Source organism: Lasioglossum baleicum, chromosome 6 (assembly GCF_051020765.1).
Source record: "Lasioglossum baleicum chromosome 6, iyLasBale1, whole genome shotgun sequence".
NCBI classification, from domain to species: Eukaryota; Metazoa; Arthropoda; class Insecta; order Hymenoptera; family Halictidae; genus Lasioglossum; species Lasioglossum baleicum.
The window spans coordinates 4,880,910-4,895,581 of record NC_134934.1 but is presented as its reverse complement, the minus strand read 5'-3'; the positions used below and the strand labels follow the sequence as shown (position 1 = coordinate 4,895,581).

General features: G+C 44.9%; 1 protein-coding gene across 3 annotated transcripts; it reads left to right on the top strand.

The window, feature by feature from the left end:
* The first annotated feature begins 1,324 nt into the window (after nt 1–1,324).
* On the top strand, nt 1,325–13,554 carry LOC143209821 (uncharacterized). 3 transcript variants are annotated; one of them, XM_076426002.1, is made up of 8 exons: nt 1,325–2,893; nt 4,034–4,618; nt 6,250–7,021; nt 7,297–7,848; nt 8,186–8,311; nt 11,171–11,306; nt 11,983–12,238; nt 13,413–13,554. In XM_076426002.1, the coding sequence occupies exons 1-8, from the start codon at nt 2,550–2,552 to the stop codon at nt 13,507–13,509; spliced, it is 2,868 nt and encodes a 955-aa protein (XP_076282117.1). In that variant the 5' UTR covers nt 1,325–2,549; the 3' UTR covers nt 13,510–13,554. The 3 variants fall into 3 exon arrangements, with proteins under 3 accessions (XP_076282117.1, XP_076282115.1, XP_076282116.1); XM_076426000.1 differs by lacking the exon at nt 11,983–12,238 and having other exon boundaries at nt 11,171–11,317; nt 13,413–13,550; XM_076426001.1 differs by lacking the exon at nt 13,413–13,554 and having other exon boundaries at nt 11,171–11,317; nt 11,983–12,128.
* The last annotated feature ends 1,118 nt before the right edge of the window (nt 13,555–14,672 follow it).

Below are 14,672 nucleotides of genomic sequence, written 5' to 3'. Positions count from 1 at the left end.
AAACCGTGATCGCCCTCAAAAGTAGGGATGGAATCAAGTTCAATATGTACTCACGAAGCCGAGTCAATTTCAATAACCAAGTTTCATTTCATGGGTTTCGGTGACTACTTAAAAGCAATAATGTTTCAACGATTATATTTGAAAAGTATTCATTTTATACAAACTGACATCGAACCTCGGAATGAGTACTTACAAGTTTCGAAAAGATACTTACAAGTACTTCGATGTTGAAAGGAATCGGATTTTTCACAAGTAGTACTCGAATTTTGGAAATCAGAACTGCGCAGTAGGTTTTAAGCACTTTCTTTATTAAATTCGTAACTATTTAAGAATAATATTTCATTTACAATACTTGGTTTTATCCTATTTCTTTTTTTATTCAGGGACAACGTAATTGATTTTTACGGTAAAAAAAAATAATGATTAGAAAAATCAGAGAATTTCCGGTACGATATTCTCATTAAAGTTTCGAATCTGTTCGACCAAGATTCGAATATACTTGCAATTGTTATTTCCGTTTACCAAAGTACTTGTAAAAGGTTCGAAATTGTCTGGCATAGGTTCGAGAACACTTAGGAGTACTATTTCTGTTCTTCGAAGTACTTATAGAGAGTTCGAATTTAATCAATCAAGGTTCGAACCTGTTTGCGAGCTACTTGATCCCATCCCTACTCAAAAGTCCTATTTTAACATTTACGACACGTAATTTGCATTATTCGGCAGCGTGTATATTAAACAAATTACACCTCGTAAACGTAACAATAGGACTTCTGGAGGCGACTACGGCCTAGAATCTAATTCTTCTCACGTTGTGCAAGCAAACCAATTGTTCCAACTTCTCGAAGAAGTTCACAAATTGTATGATCCATTATTAAATATTACACTGTATCTATTTTCATAAAACTGCGGCAGCTGCATGCTGCTGAATAATGCAAATTACGCCTCGTAAACGTAAAAATAGGACTTTTGAGAGCGATTGCGGCCTAGATTGATCTTTTATCTAGCGCTTTTGACGACTGAAAAAGCCCATCGTATGCATTATCGAAAAATGAGAAGACGCATCCCGCACCCTTGCAATCCTGGAAAGACGAGTGTACCCCCTGTGAATACGGATCCGTTCAGCACGTTTATCGAATTCTTTTCGACTGTTGTTGTTAGAAATTAGAAGTGAGACGATAATAAAGTCGCGGTAAAGTATTTGACGTTATATCACCGTATATTAAAATACACGAATATTTGATTAAAATTCGGATTCATTTATTGCACGTGAAATAGGGAACTCTATGAGATTTGATTCTGGAAGCGGGTAGCGCAAAAGGAAAGAGATACTGAATAAATTATATTTTAATATACGGTGATATAACGTCGAACAATTTACCGTGACTTTATTATTGTCTCACTTCTAGCATCAACAGTGGAAAAGAATTCGATCGAAGAACAATAACGCACCAGTTGTCAGGCTCGAACGTGCCAAACGGATTCGTGTTCACGGATCCTCAAATTCCTACTGCAGGGTTAAAGTACCACGTGTATTTATACATATGTATACACGTGAAATAGGGATCTCTAGGTCATAGGCTCGTAGGACTACCAACGATCTCCCGATTTTTCGAACCACAAAGAAAACCTTCCCGTAGGAACATATTGCCGACTTATTCGTTTTTCGATCCGGTTTCCAAGCAGTACTCTTGCCTCGCCTCATCCCGTTCACGTATCGTCCGAACGGCTACGAGTGGTTAGCATGACTCTATCATGTCGTTATCGTTCGTTATCGACGATGCGGCGCAAAGCAATCCGTATTTCCTTCGTTCTTCGATAAACAATTAATTTTTCGATTTCATCCTAGATAACCGTATCGCTGAATCGAATCGAATCGAATCGAATTGAATACGATCTTGCCGTGTTGTGGCTTCCTTTTAGTTCGATCTCGTTGTACAGATCTACTGTCGCGGCGGGAATCTGTTCGAAACAACATCCCCGACGCGACACGCGACTGTCGTCACGTCCATCGCTGGAATCGTTCCGAAGCGAATTTTACTTCCGGTTTTCCATTCCTCGAGGTCGGATCTCCGAGTGAGCTACGAATGCGTCCGGTTACACCGCGATGACGCTTCGTTTGCGAAGATGAATCAGAGCAAGCTCTTCCCCTACCTCCGTGACGTAAGGGGTACGGTCGTTACCTGCGAGTAAGAATCTGTAGAAAAATGCGAGAGAAACGTGTCTCCCGAAAGAACGGTAATTCGTAATGTAACAGATGGGGGCGGTCTCGTTTCACGGGGGTTGGCTGATCGTTTGATTGAACGTGGAGAGTAGGTTCGTTCCACCCTTTCGCTCCGATCCCTCGAAACTTCGACGCCTCGACTCTTTGACAACAGGGTCGAGGGTCCGAGGGTCGACGTAATTTTTCGATGGAGCGATAACTGCGAGCCGCGGTGCGAATGAATCACCGTAAGCACCCTACCGACGCGACACTGTGGCCGTCGCAAAATGGCGTTGACAACGATGGCTAACGTGGTTCACGGTTGGGACGGGGGAAGGGCGAAGAGAACATGGACACCTCTGTTGCTCCCCTCGCGCACCTCACGAGCTCCACGCGCGACGTTATCTCTCTCGTAGCTAGCGAGCGGCCGTTCGTTATCGACGAACAAACAAACGGACCCCTCCGTGTCGACTTTTTTTTTTCACTCGATCGCCAGGGATCCTCTCGACTCGTCTTACTCCTCTCTTTTGCCAGTTTTCCGTCGCTGGAGGGAAAAGAAGAGACGCTACTCGGAGGAGTACCGTGTCGGCGTAGACGGCCGTTCGAGCGAGTTCGCTCCGCGAAACGTCCAATCGGGAAGAGTTATTCGCGAGTGCGTCGCGAGATCGAGATCGCTTCGTCGGCCAATCGCAGGTAGGAGAGGGCCACCGAATCCGAGCTCTCGTCGTTCTCCACGGATTCGTTTGCAGTTTGGTGTACGAGAGACTCTGTGCAACTTTTCTCGCGACTCTAGAGGTTCGATCGATCTCCGGTTTCGTTGCACCTACGTTATCGTGTAACGCGTATCGTTCGGCGCGTTCCTGTGTTCTCGCATCTCGTATTTACTTTGCCGTTCAATTTCGAAGGAGAAATCGCTGGTTGCAGTCGGACGCGCGCACGCTTCGGCTGTCGCTTCTCGAAACACGCGAAGCGAACGACCGTCGCGTGCTCGGCCCGGAAGTCGACATTGACTCGACATTGTCGTTGGGAAGTGTGACGCGAGTTCGAGCAAACATTCTTTCGTTCTTTTTCTTCCGAGACGGACGAGGTGCGCCGTCGCCCGTCGCTCCGCTTCTCGCAACTTCGTTGGTCCTTTCCTTCTTACCCCTACCCCCCGCTACTCCTCTGTCACTCTTGCCAGGGATGATTCTCCTTCCACGTGTTACCCGTGCGTGCGCTATTTCGTTCGTTCTCCGTGTCGAGCTGTTCGCTCACTTTCCGTCGCCGTCTCCGCCTGCGCGTTTTCATTCTCGTTTCTGTTCTCGAGACGGATCGGTTGCGTTCGACGAGATATGTCTATCCTAGTTTGACCCGCCGCGCCGCGCAGTATGGCATCATTAATGTGACCATTTCTTTCTTTCCTCGAAACGGGACATCAACTAATTTCTCAGTAACAGTACGTGTATTCAAGAAATGTTTTCTTCATAATTTCTATTTATCAATGAGAAAACAGGAACGAACACGTGAAAATAAATAGTTTATGTGGTCGTATTAGTGAATTAGCAGCGAGCGAATTAAAAGGCTTCTGGCCGACTTTCAATGTGTGAGAATTATTGGCGTGCCGTGATCGCTGCGCTATTAGGCGCCATCGTCGGATGATCTTTAAATTTTTCGCATCTTCTCTTGAAATTGTTACCGTGGGTTGCTGTTTTTCTAAAAACGGGACGTATGGTCGCATTAGACATATAATCGTCGATGTTCGGTGATGGAGAGCGCGAGCAAACGGCCTGATGTAGCGTTCGGTTCGGGTTGGTTCGAGCGTAAGCAGCGATTCGCAGAGCAAACTTGTTTCAGGCATCGTCGAGGTGACATGAAGGAAAACCTGGTGAAGCGCGAGATCAAACACGAGTGGGAGGAAAGTCGTGTCGACGAGGGTTCGTCTCGGATGACCGGAAGTGGAAATTCAACCGGAACTTCGATCGAAGAACAACAACAACAAGCGATGGAGAGTCCCCGAACGGTGATCACAGCTAGAAGGCACGTGCGCACGATCACGACGGCTGGTCACATTACTGAGAACGTGCCGGAAACGGAGCCAGAGCCAGGACCCGATTCTCCGGACGCGAACGCAATGTCCGACATTCTTCAACTTCAGGCGCATCATCGCCACCAGCTTCAGCAACAACCGCTCGAGCAACAGCATCGGCAAGCTCAGTCGCGCACCTATCAAGATGGGGAGCAACAGGATCCGGGGAACCAGCAACCTGCGGAACACTTTGTACAAATATCGCGGGCGGACGCGGAGGTGCAGCAGCAGCAACACCATCGGGTCGGCGAACAGCAACGTGTCGTCTATCTAACCAGCAATGGACAGGAATTGAAGGTGGAGGTTTCAGAGACGGTCGAGCACGGTGCGCTATCCGTCAAGGAATCGACGAGGTAAGTGTTCGACAAGCATGTTCGGATTAGGGATGCGATCAAACACCTTGCAAACTGGCTCAAACTTTGATTGATTGAATTCGAATTTTCTACAGGCTGACAAGAAATAACGGAGTTAAACATTTCTTATTATAATTCTGTCAAATCGACGAATTTTGAAAAGCCAAATGATAACAACCATAACATAGACCTTTAGTATTCATATATTTAAGATGTTTCGAAGTGGCTACCCTTTGAGCCGATTCAGAGGCTCAAACGTGTTTTGAAATTTTCGGCTGTGGGCCGCAGCTCTTCTGGCGTCATTCGGTCCCACACCCGGCGCAGAGATTTTTTCAGCGACTCGAAACTTTTATGGGGCTGAGCACAGGCCCTGGCCCCATAAAAATTTGGAATCATTGAAAAAATCTCTGTACCAGGAGTGGGACCGAATGACGCCAGAAGAGCTGCGGCCCATAGCCGAAAATTTCAAGACACCTTTGAGCCTCTGTATCGGCGCAAAGGGTGGCCATTTCGAAACTTCTTAAATAAATGAATACTAAAGGTCCATGTTATGGTTGTTATTATTTGGTTTTTCAAAATTCGTCAATTTGACAGAATTATAGTAAGAAATGATTAACTCCGTTATTTCTTGTCACCCTGTATATTACTTCGAAAAATGGAAATAGTACTTCAAGAACATATACTTGAACCTATGCCAGATAGTTTCGTACCTTTTACAAGTAATTTGGTAAATGCAAGTAATATTGTACTTGTAAATATATTCGAATCTTGGTGGAACAGATTCGAAAGTTTCATCAATATCGTACCAGAAATTCTCTGATTTTACTAATCATTATTTTATTTACTTTTGAAATCAATTAGACTGTGTCCTTCAATGCATAATTAAAGAAGTACCACATTTTCTACTTCTGTACCTTTAGAAAGAGTATTTTCAAAAGTAGGAAATATCATGGATAAATAAAAATTTTTTTAAAATATTGCATTGTATGACCCAGACAGACAGACAAGATAGCAAGCTAATAAAAACGTGGTAAAAAAGAAATAGGCTAAAACCAAGTATTGTAAATGAAATAATATTCTTAAATACTTACGAATTTAATAAATAAAGTGCTTAAAACCCACTACAGCAGTTCTGATTTCCAAGATTCGGGTATGTATTACTTGTGAAAAATTCGATTCCTTTCGACATCGAAGTACTTACAACTATCTTTTCGAAACTTGTAAGTACTCATTCCCAGGTTCGATATCAGTTTGTATAAAATGAATGCTTTTCAAATATCTGTGGTTACCAGGAAAAACGCCGCATGAAAAAAGTCATGAAAATAAATTAATAAATTAATGAAAATAAAGGCTCAGAAAATAATGCAATTTAACTTAATTTCATATGTCATATGTAAACGGCAACATCTCGAAAGTGAAAGTATGTGACATGTGGCGTTCTTCCTGACAACCACAGATGTAATCACTCAAGCATTATTGCTTTCAAGTGGTAATCGAAACTCATGAAATGAAACTTGGTTATCGAAATTGACTCGGATTCGTGAGTATACATATATTGAATTAGATCCCATCCCTAGTTCGGATCGTTTTCGAGATTCTCGTAGAAATTCAACGATATTTTGAACGCGAAGGTACGAGGCCTCCGACGGACCGGATCGGAACGAGATGGAGAACATGTACGTGTACGCGACGGACGGTCAGCAATTGCGAAGGGAGAATCACGGCATCGCAATTCAGATGCAAGAGAGACGTGGTCATGCAGCCGCGACTCAACAGAGGTATAGCCCGCGAGAGACTGGTCAATCAAGCGGAGGAAACGGATCGACCGGTAGCAGGACGTATCATCACGGATCGCCGGTAATGGTTGCGAGCGCAGACGAATACGACGGAGGAACTAATGCGACAAACGGAAGCGGAACGGGCACAGAAAGCGCCACCGGAACATCTGCGGGACCAGGCTCCGCCGCTGGCTCCGGCTCTGGTTCCGGATCCGGTACTCCGACCGTCCAGTTAGGTTCGCCCGCTGCTCCTGCGTACTCTCCACCAATCGGTGACGGTATCCCTGGTTCGGCGTCGAGCGGGTCACAGCAAGCTGCGGCGCAGCAGCAACAGCAGCAACAGCAACAACAACAGCAACAGCATCATCACGTGGTGACGGGATACGTGGACTCAGTGGTGGATAGATTCGCGGTCTCGGTGGCGAACGACAAACAGGTGTCCAGCACGTACACCACGTTGGAGACGGTCGCGATACCCCCATCGCAACCTGTACAGTACGCCACGCAATACATTCACGGCAACGAAACGTTTCAACCAGCTCCGACCTACGCTTACGGCAAATCAGGAGAGCAGCTGATTCTGACGTATCCGCCGGCCGGTCAGCTGGGTCCGCGCATCGGTGGTGTAAGTATCGCGATGGGAAAAGGGAAAGAGAGAATCGGTCATCGAATCGGTTGGTGGTGCCGTATTAATGGTACACAGACACACATAGACGGTCATAAGTAATAATTACAAATCTTTACGCAACGCTTTTCTATATTGGTCTATGTTATACCGAGATATATCCGCATTTTTTAAGATCACAATCAGAGGTTATCTAAAGAAAAACATTTAATGGGGGGCATTTCGAACACTTGCATCATACCGAGAAAATCTACCGCACGACCCTGGGTTCGCAGGTGGAGTCTCCCGGCAGCAGTTACATGAAAGGCGACCCGACGCTGGCGTCGTCGGTGGCAGCGTCGCGCGGCGTGTCGCTTCACTACGAACAGCCGAATTCACCGAGTGCTCAGATGACGCTATACGGAGGCGGAAGCGCCGCGTTCTCGTACGCGAGGCCAACAGCCGGCGCGGAATATTGGAGCGCGGCGGGTACACCTTCGCCACCCAACTTCGACGGTAACCAGGCTTATCCGGCAGGAGTGGCTACCATCCCGATCGGCGACGCGACCAATATGCAGCTGTGCTCCGGTGGAGGGTACAGCTTGTCGCCTGGTACCGCCGGAGCACCTTCCCCGTGGTCCGGTCTGCCGATATCCACGGCCGAGGAGAGCTTCGACGGAAATATGATGATCACCGAACAAAAGGAGTGTCCCAGTTGCACGAGTCTGACCAACGTCTGGAGGAGGGACGAGACCGGACACTATTGCTGTACCAACTGTTTCTGCAAACCGAACGGAGTCAATAGGGCTGCCATGAGATGCGGCAAACCGAAACAGACGGTCGCCCCGGTAATTCGATCAGTTTTTCAATTTTTTTTTTTCCTGCGTCGAGCCGATGTCGTTTGATCTGCGGCGTCGCGTTGGCCGCGCGCGAGCACGAGCACGTTCGCGTCAGCGAAAATTGGAACGACGGACAACCTTATCTACGGCCGAGCAAACACGTGTCGCGAGGATCGCGCCCCAATTGTTTACCGTAGTCTGTTTGCCTCGAACAGTGCCATTTTTGCGGCTCGCGAAAGGATAGCTCGCGCTTCCAAGATCGCGGTAGAATCTTTCGAGGAAACTCGTTCAAAATTCGCAACCTACACCCACAGCCAGACTTGACAAAGTTCACAAACCGTTTCAGACGAACGTGCGCAAAACGGGTATGCAGTGCGCGAACTGCAGGACCTGCAACACGACCCTCTGGAGACGAAACAACAACGGCGAGCCGGTGTGCAACGCGTGCGGACTCTACTATAAGCTGCACAACGTAAGTCTCCCATAGATTCCGTTCAGACTAGAGATTTCTATTTCACGTGTATATAAATGCACGGAACATGAACCGTGTAGTAAGAATTTAACACTAGAGCTACCGGACGAGTCCAAGTGTCTTGTTAGAGATATTAAAGTTATAAATATGTTTTTCTGAGACATTTTTTTAGTGAACTTCTCTATTGGAGTACATATTTCAACAAACCTGGTACAAAATCTGAATAAATGCAATTTTGTCATTATTATAAAGCAATGTATACCCATTGCATTTAGTGCTCGGTGGTTCTAGTGTTAAGGATCCATGAATACGGAACCGTTCGGCACGTTCGAGGCCGACAAGTAATTGCGTTATTGTTTCTCGATCGAATTCCTTTCGACTGTTGATATCAGAAGTGAGACAATAATTAAGTCACGGTAAATTGTTCGACGTTATATATATCGCCGCGTATATTAAAATATAATTTATTCAGTATCTCTTTCCTTTCCAAATCTCATAGAGGTCCCTATTTTACGTACAGTAAACGAATCCGAATTTGAATCCATTGCAATACCAAAAATGCAAGGGTGCCCGTGTATTTTAATTTCACAAATATTCGTGTATTTTAATATACGGTGATACAACGTCGAACAATTTACCGCGACTTTATTATTGTCTCACTTCTAACATGAACAGTCTAAAGAATTCTATTATACTATCATACTAATATTGACGAATCCTTAAATTTGTACTACACGGTTCACGTTCAAAACCGCGATCTCTAGTTCAGACCCGCAACCGAGAAGCATCCGTTTGTACGATCGCTGGCGAGCGGTATGCCCGAAAAAGAAAAAAGCGTCAACCTTACACCGTAGCTGCGCCTTACAACTTTCAACTAACTTACAACTTACAACTACCAGACATAGGTGATGCATAGGTAGTGGATTCCGAGAAGGCGCGCGCGACCGACCGGTTCGACGCGTTGCCCGCGGTACTCTTTACTTCCGTCCGTTTTCTCCCTTCCGTTGCCGTTTCGAATCGTCTAGCGCGCGAGTTCGTTTGGTTTCGCCTCGCCTTACCTTGCCTTTTCGCGCCGCGCCGGAAAACCGTGTAACTCTCTTTCTCTCTCTTTCTCCACGCGGAGAGGTGAGGCAAGCAAACAACGAATATCCGGTGTTTGTGCTGCTCGTAACCGGGATCGAGACTCGAGACTCGCGACGTTCGTTAGGGATCGCGCACGCGACATCTTAGTGCCGCTAGGTTTGACAAGAATTTCCGGCATCCCTTGCCTATCTCTCTTTTTCTCCCTCTGTCCGAGAAAGCAGCGCTATGCGAACAAATACACCCTGGTTACGTTGCCCCGTCGTCTTACAAGGGAGCACCCCGAGAGTCCGACTTCGATTTTGATAATTTTTTGTGAGATTATGGTATATGGATCCCTAATTATGTATGCAAAATATTAGGTGTAGTTACTCAATAGTTTGAAAGATATAAACAATTAAAGTTTTATAGTTTTCGAAGTTCCATTATATGTATAAGGAGGCTCGACACGGAATTCGTAAATATATTTCGACACGACATGATGCTTCGTCAATCGCTCGCAAGGGACTGTCTATTTTATTTTAACAAAATCACAACGTAAAACATACATTTGTTAACAAAACATTAACGCAACATGCAAATCAATAAAAAACATATATGACACGTAAATCGATAAAAACGTATATAACACCTAAACATTAAACTCACACTCAGTCATATGACATGCACACTTACATCATTCTTACAACATCTTACAATTAGTCGTTCCATTAGCCGTGTAATGAAACTTTAATTGTTTATATCTTTAAAGCTATTGAGTAACTACACCTAATATTTTGCATACATAATTAGGGATCCATATTTCCATATCATCTCACAAAAAATTATCAAAATCGAAGTCGGACACTTGGGGTCCTTCCTTTGTTAGATGAGAATTATGCAATGCACCAATTTTCGAATTTTTCCATTTTTTTTCCATTATCGTTTGATCATTTTGAGCATCGCGTCGGTTTGCGATCGTCGTTCTTGTTTCGTTAATTCCCCGAGCCTGCGCGCACACGGCGATGTTATCGGCGACGCACAGTAGTCCAGGAGCAATTTTTTGATTTTCAAGTTACAAGAAAATTTCTTTCCTCTCCAATCAGAACCCTTCGAAACCTCGAAATGCAAAATGTTAGATCTTTCAGATAACTTTCCGAGTTATCTATCCGATCTATGGTTGTCAGGAAAAACGCCGCATGTGACAATTTCAAAAAATTTCAATTTATGCATTAATTGAACTTCATAGTATAGGATTTACGTATTTACCAGAAAAGAGTCATGAAAATAAATTCGAAAGGCTGAAAAAAATAATGCAATTTAACCGATTTCCTATACCAAAGTGATCAAAACTTTAAACGGCAATATTTTAAGAGTGAAAGTATGTGACATGCAGCGTTCTTCCTGACAACTATGAAATTGGAGTTACAATTAAATTCAACAATAGTTGAATAATTGAACAAAAATTCTACAATAGTTTTGATCTCAAAGAGCGAGCACCCGGACCACTGTGCGTCGTCTTGAACGAAAATTATCCGATGTACGAATTTTCAAATTTTTTTCTGCATTTTCATTTGATTGTGTTGCGCATCTCCGCGTCGACTCGCGATCGGCGCCGTTCTTGTTTCGTTAATTCCCCGAGCGCGTACACAGCGATGTTATCGGCGACATCTTGGCAGTCGTGATCGCGAACACCGATTACGCGCATCGAATCGATGCTTTTTATCGCGCTTTGAGGAATCCAATTAAATTTGACCCGTATCGAAACTCTAAGATTTTCGAACGTTCTCTTTGAAACAGGTAAACAGGCCGCTCAGCATGAAGAAGGAAGGTATTCAAACGAGAAAAAGGAAACCGAAAAATCATACTGCTATTAGCGGGAATTTGGCCGGGCCCAGCGGCATGCACAAGACCGAGATTAAGTCTAACTTACTCGGTGAGTCTTCGGTGAGCAAGTTTCACATTCAGCTTTTCTCGTTTAGCTTTAGCCTCTTCTCCCTTCGCGGCGCGACCTTCTTTGATCGATCGATCGATCGCGGGTACCTACAGGTTTCTCTCGCTTCCCCCGACACGTCGTCGTAACGTAGTATCGTCGTATCGTCGTATCGTTGTTCGGAATCTCGAAACAGCGTCGTCCTTGAACGATTCGAAATAGAATCGGCGAATCGAGAGCAAAGTTCAGCGCGAAGATCGAGCAGGAATAAAAGTTGAAGATTCGTTCCCGGCGGATGTCGAATAGCAAATAAGTAGACTGCGGATGTTCATGGAATTTTCAAGTTTTGTAGACGAATTTTAAGAAAGTGGACTAAAATAGATCTGAAGATTTAGATCTGAAATAAATTACAAATCGTACTAAATTTTTTTGAAAATTTTCAAAAGCGGTAATTGCATAAAGGTCCGCAGTCTAGCAATAAGAGTTTCGGTAGTCGTATTCGCGACGCGTATCGAGACTGGTGACTTGAGAGGGGCTCGGATTGCAAATTATAATTTGCAATCTGCAATTTACGATCGACGATTCCCGATGCTAGAGAGAATGTGTCGCGATAGAGGATGAACGTGGACGAAATCGAACGAGTCCCGATCGATCGACCGTTGTCTTTTTAACGTTCCAGTGGACTCGCTGCAGCTGAACGTGTACGGGATCGGTGGCAGCGGTAATGGGGAAGAGGGCGGGTGTGGGGGCAGGGTTGTCGCCGGTACCGAGATCGAGATCGAGATCGGAAACGAAAACGGGACCGAGGGAGGAAGCGAACGGTCAGAGGAGAACCATCCGCCTGTAGGTACACCGACAACGATGCATTTGGGACACGCGCACTCGCCCCTCGCATTACCCACCGCCGCCGTTCTGAACCGTCAAACCACCCTTACGTAAGTGCCGTTTCACGCGGTTTCTTCGAATTTCAAAATTGAATTTCGAATCGACGCGATCCGAAGCCAACCGGTTCGCTCTTGGATCCTAGATTCGACGACTATTTCTGTGGTGGCAAGAAAAACGCCGCATGTCAACATTTCAAAAAGTTTGAGTTTGCGCATTAATTAAGCTTTGAAGCAGGGGTTCCCAGCCTTTTTCCTACATCGAACTTTTCTTCATCTAGGCACTTTTGAAAGAATAGTTTTCTTACAACATAATCATAATACTAATAATTGCACATAAAAAGCTTGAAGATATCAATTTGACTAAGAATATATGAACAAAAAATGAGAATAAAGTGGTTTATTAGATTTATATTTTATTATTTTTGTACATAAAGTATAAAAGTAATAAAAAGTAATGGTCTAGGGGTGAATCTACACCTCTGGATCCGTGCACATTTGTAAGAGAAGCTTGCCGCAAAATTGTTAATAACAAAGAAAATTGTTGTTAAAGTTTGTTTTTACATCAATACCTTCTACTCATCAAGAAGAGAAAAAGTTTAGAAGAAGCCACATGTCGCAAACAAATAATGTAAGCTGTTAAAGTTTTTGCAAAATTTGATTGTGTGGTGTTATACGTATACAGGGTGTCTCAAAATTTCTTCAACATCCGGAAATGGGAGGTTCCTGAGATCATTTCAAGCGAGATTTACCTTTGCAAAAATGGCGTCCGCGGCATTGTTTAGGAGTTGTCAACGATTCTTTCATATTTTGCAACTTCAAATTTATAATTCGGACAGGGAGACGATCACACTTGGCCTAGCGACGAATGTCCCTTCAAATTTCGTTTGGCTTAAGCCACGCACACGATCGTGTTCTGTCTCATCGACACGGTGAGGTGGACTGTAGTAGTAGACTTTTGTCTAGACTCCTGGAACACTATAGCCCCTTTTTAAACTTCCATCGACCCCAACTTTAGAGTATAGCGTTTACGTATTTATCAGAAAATAGTCATGAAAACAAATTCGGAAGGCTGAAAAAAACAATGCACTTTAACCGATGTCCTATGTTCAAATCATACACATCAAAACTTTAAACGACAATATCTCGAAAGTGATCTCGCGGCGTTCTTCCTTACAACCACAGATTTGTCAACAACCAATAATTTCATTCTCGATTCGTTTTTCAGCGTGCCACCGCTAGAGCCAATCGCTAGTCAGCCCAGCGTCGACCCGATCTCCGTTATAACGTCTACGACGGCTGTCCACGCAGAGAGAACTATCTAGGAGAAGAGGATTTGGATACCGAAATCGATCGCCGCGTTTCGTTTTTCGATCGGTACGATTCGACTTTAGATGTAGATCGACGCGAGTCATTCCTCACGTCGAACAAGAATTCGGCGACTCGAACGACTCGAACGGCGTCATTCCTTTCCCCACCGTTCGCGCGTCCTTTTGTCGCTTATATTTATTCGTAATTTCGAGCAAAGCCAAGTTCGAATCGTCCACGATTCGTCTGGTTCGAATTCGCGCGATTTCCATTCGGCGGAAATGTCTCGGCGAGTCATCTAGCGTCGTTAGCTACGTCGGTACGAGCGAAACAGTACGTATCAGCGGCGTCCTATCTTACCGATCGTCAAGTTGCAGTGTCGCCGAAACCGATCGCCCTCTGGAGAAGGAGAAAGGAAGCACGCGTGTTTTTGAAGTTGCTCGCTCGACGCTCGCCACGTCGTTTCGTTCCCCGTTCCGTTGTCCTCCTCCTACTACTCCTCCTTTTTTCTCCTACTTCTCCTCCTTCTCCTCCTCTTTCACCACATATAGTTTCCATCGCCTCCTTCCGATAGATTGTCATTGCTTTCACCGTTGATTTACAACGGCAAATCACCAAATCACGCAGCCGTTCTTCTTCGCCGTTTCGTTTCGCGAGTATAATATATTGTAAATACGCGAGCGAGGCGTGCACGCGCGCAGGTGCGACTACGCGTACCTGTACGCGTAAACGCAACAACGGATCCCAAAACCCCAAAGAATAGTCTATTGTGTACATACGTATTCGTGTAGTAGCGTCGCATTGGCAAAGAATCGTAGATTCGAGAATCGCGGGAAGGAATACATGATTTTTCCCCCTCGAGTCCCGTCGATCGATCTACCCGCGGAGCTATTTATTTCAAATCCTTCTAGAGTAGGCGTACGCGTCCGTTATTAACTGTACGAGACGTTCTTAATCGATCGAAGCGTTCAACGAATCGGTTGTTAGTCGCGTTTGCAACTTTACCTATCGTAGACTATTGCCGATACACTCTGTATGCACTCGGTCTGCGGTGTGCGTCCGCTTTTCAACGATCGGATTCGTTTTGTACGCGACTCTTTGAAACTCAATAAAAACGAACGAGTCTGCCGAATCATAGATTGGTAGCGTGGAATGTTTGCGGATCAACCCCTTACCGTAA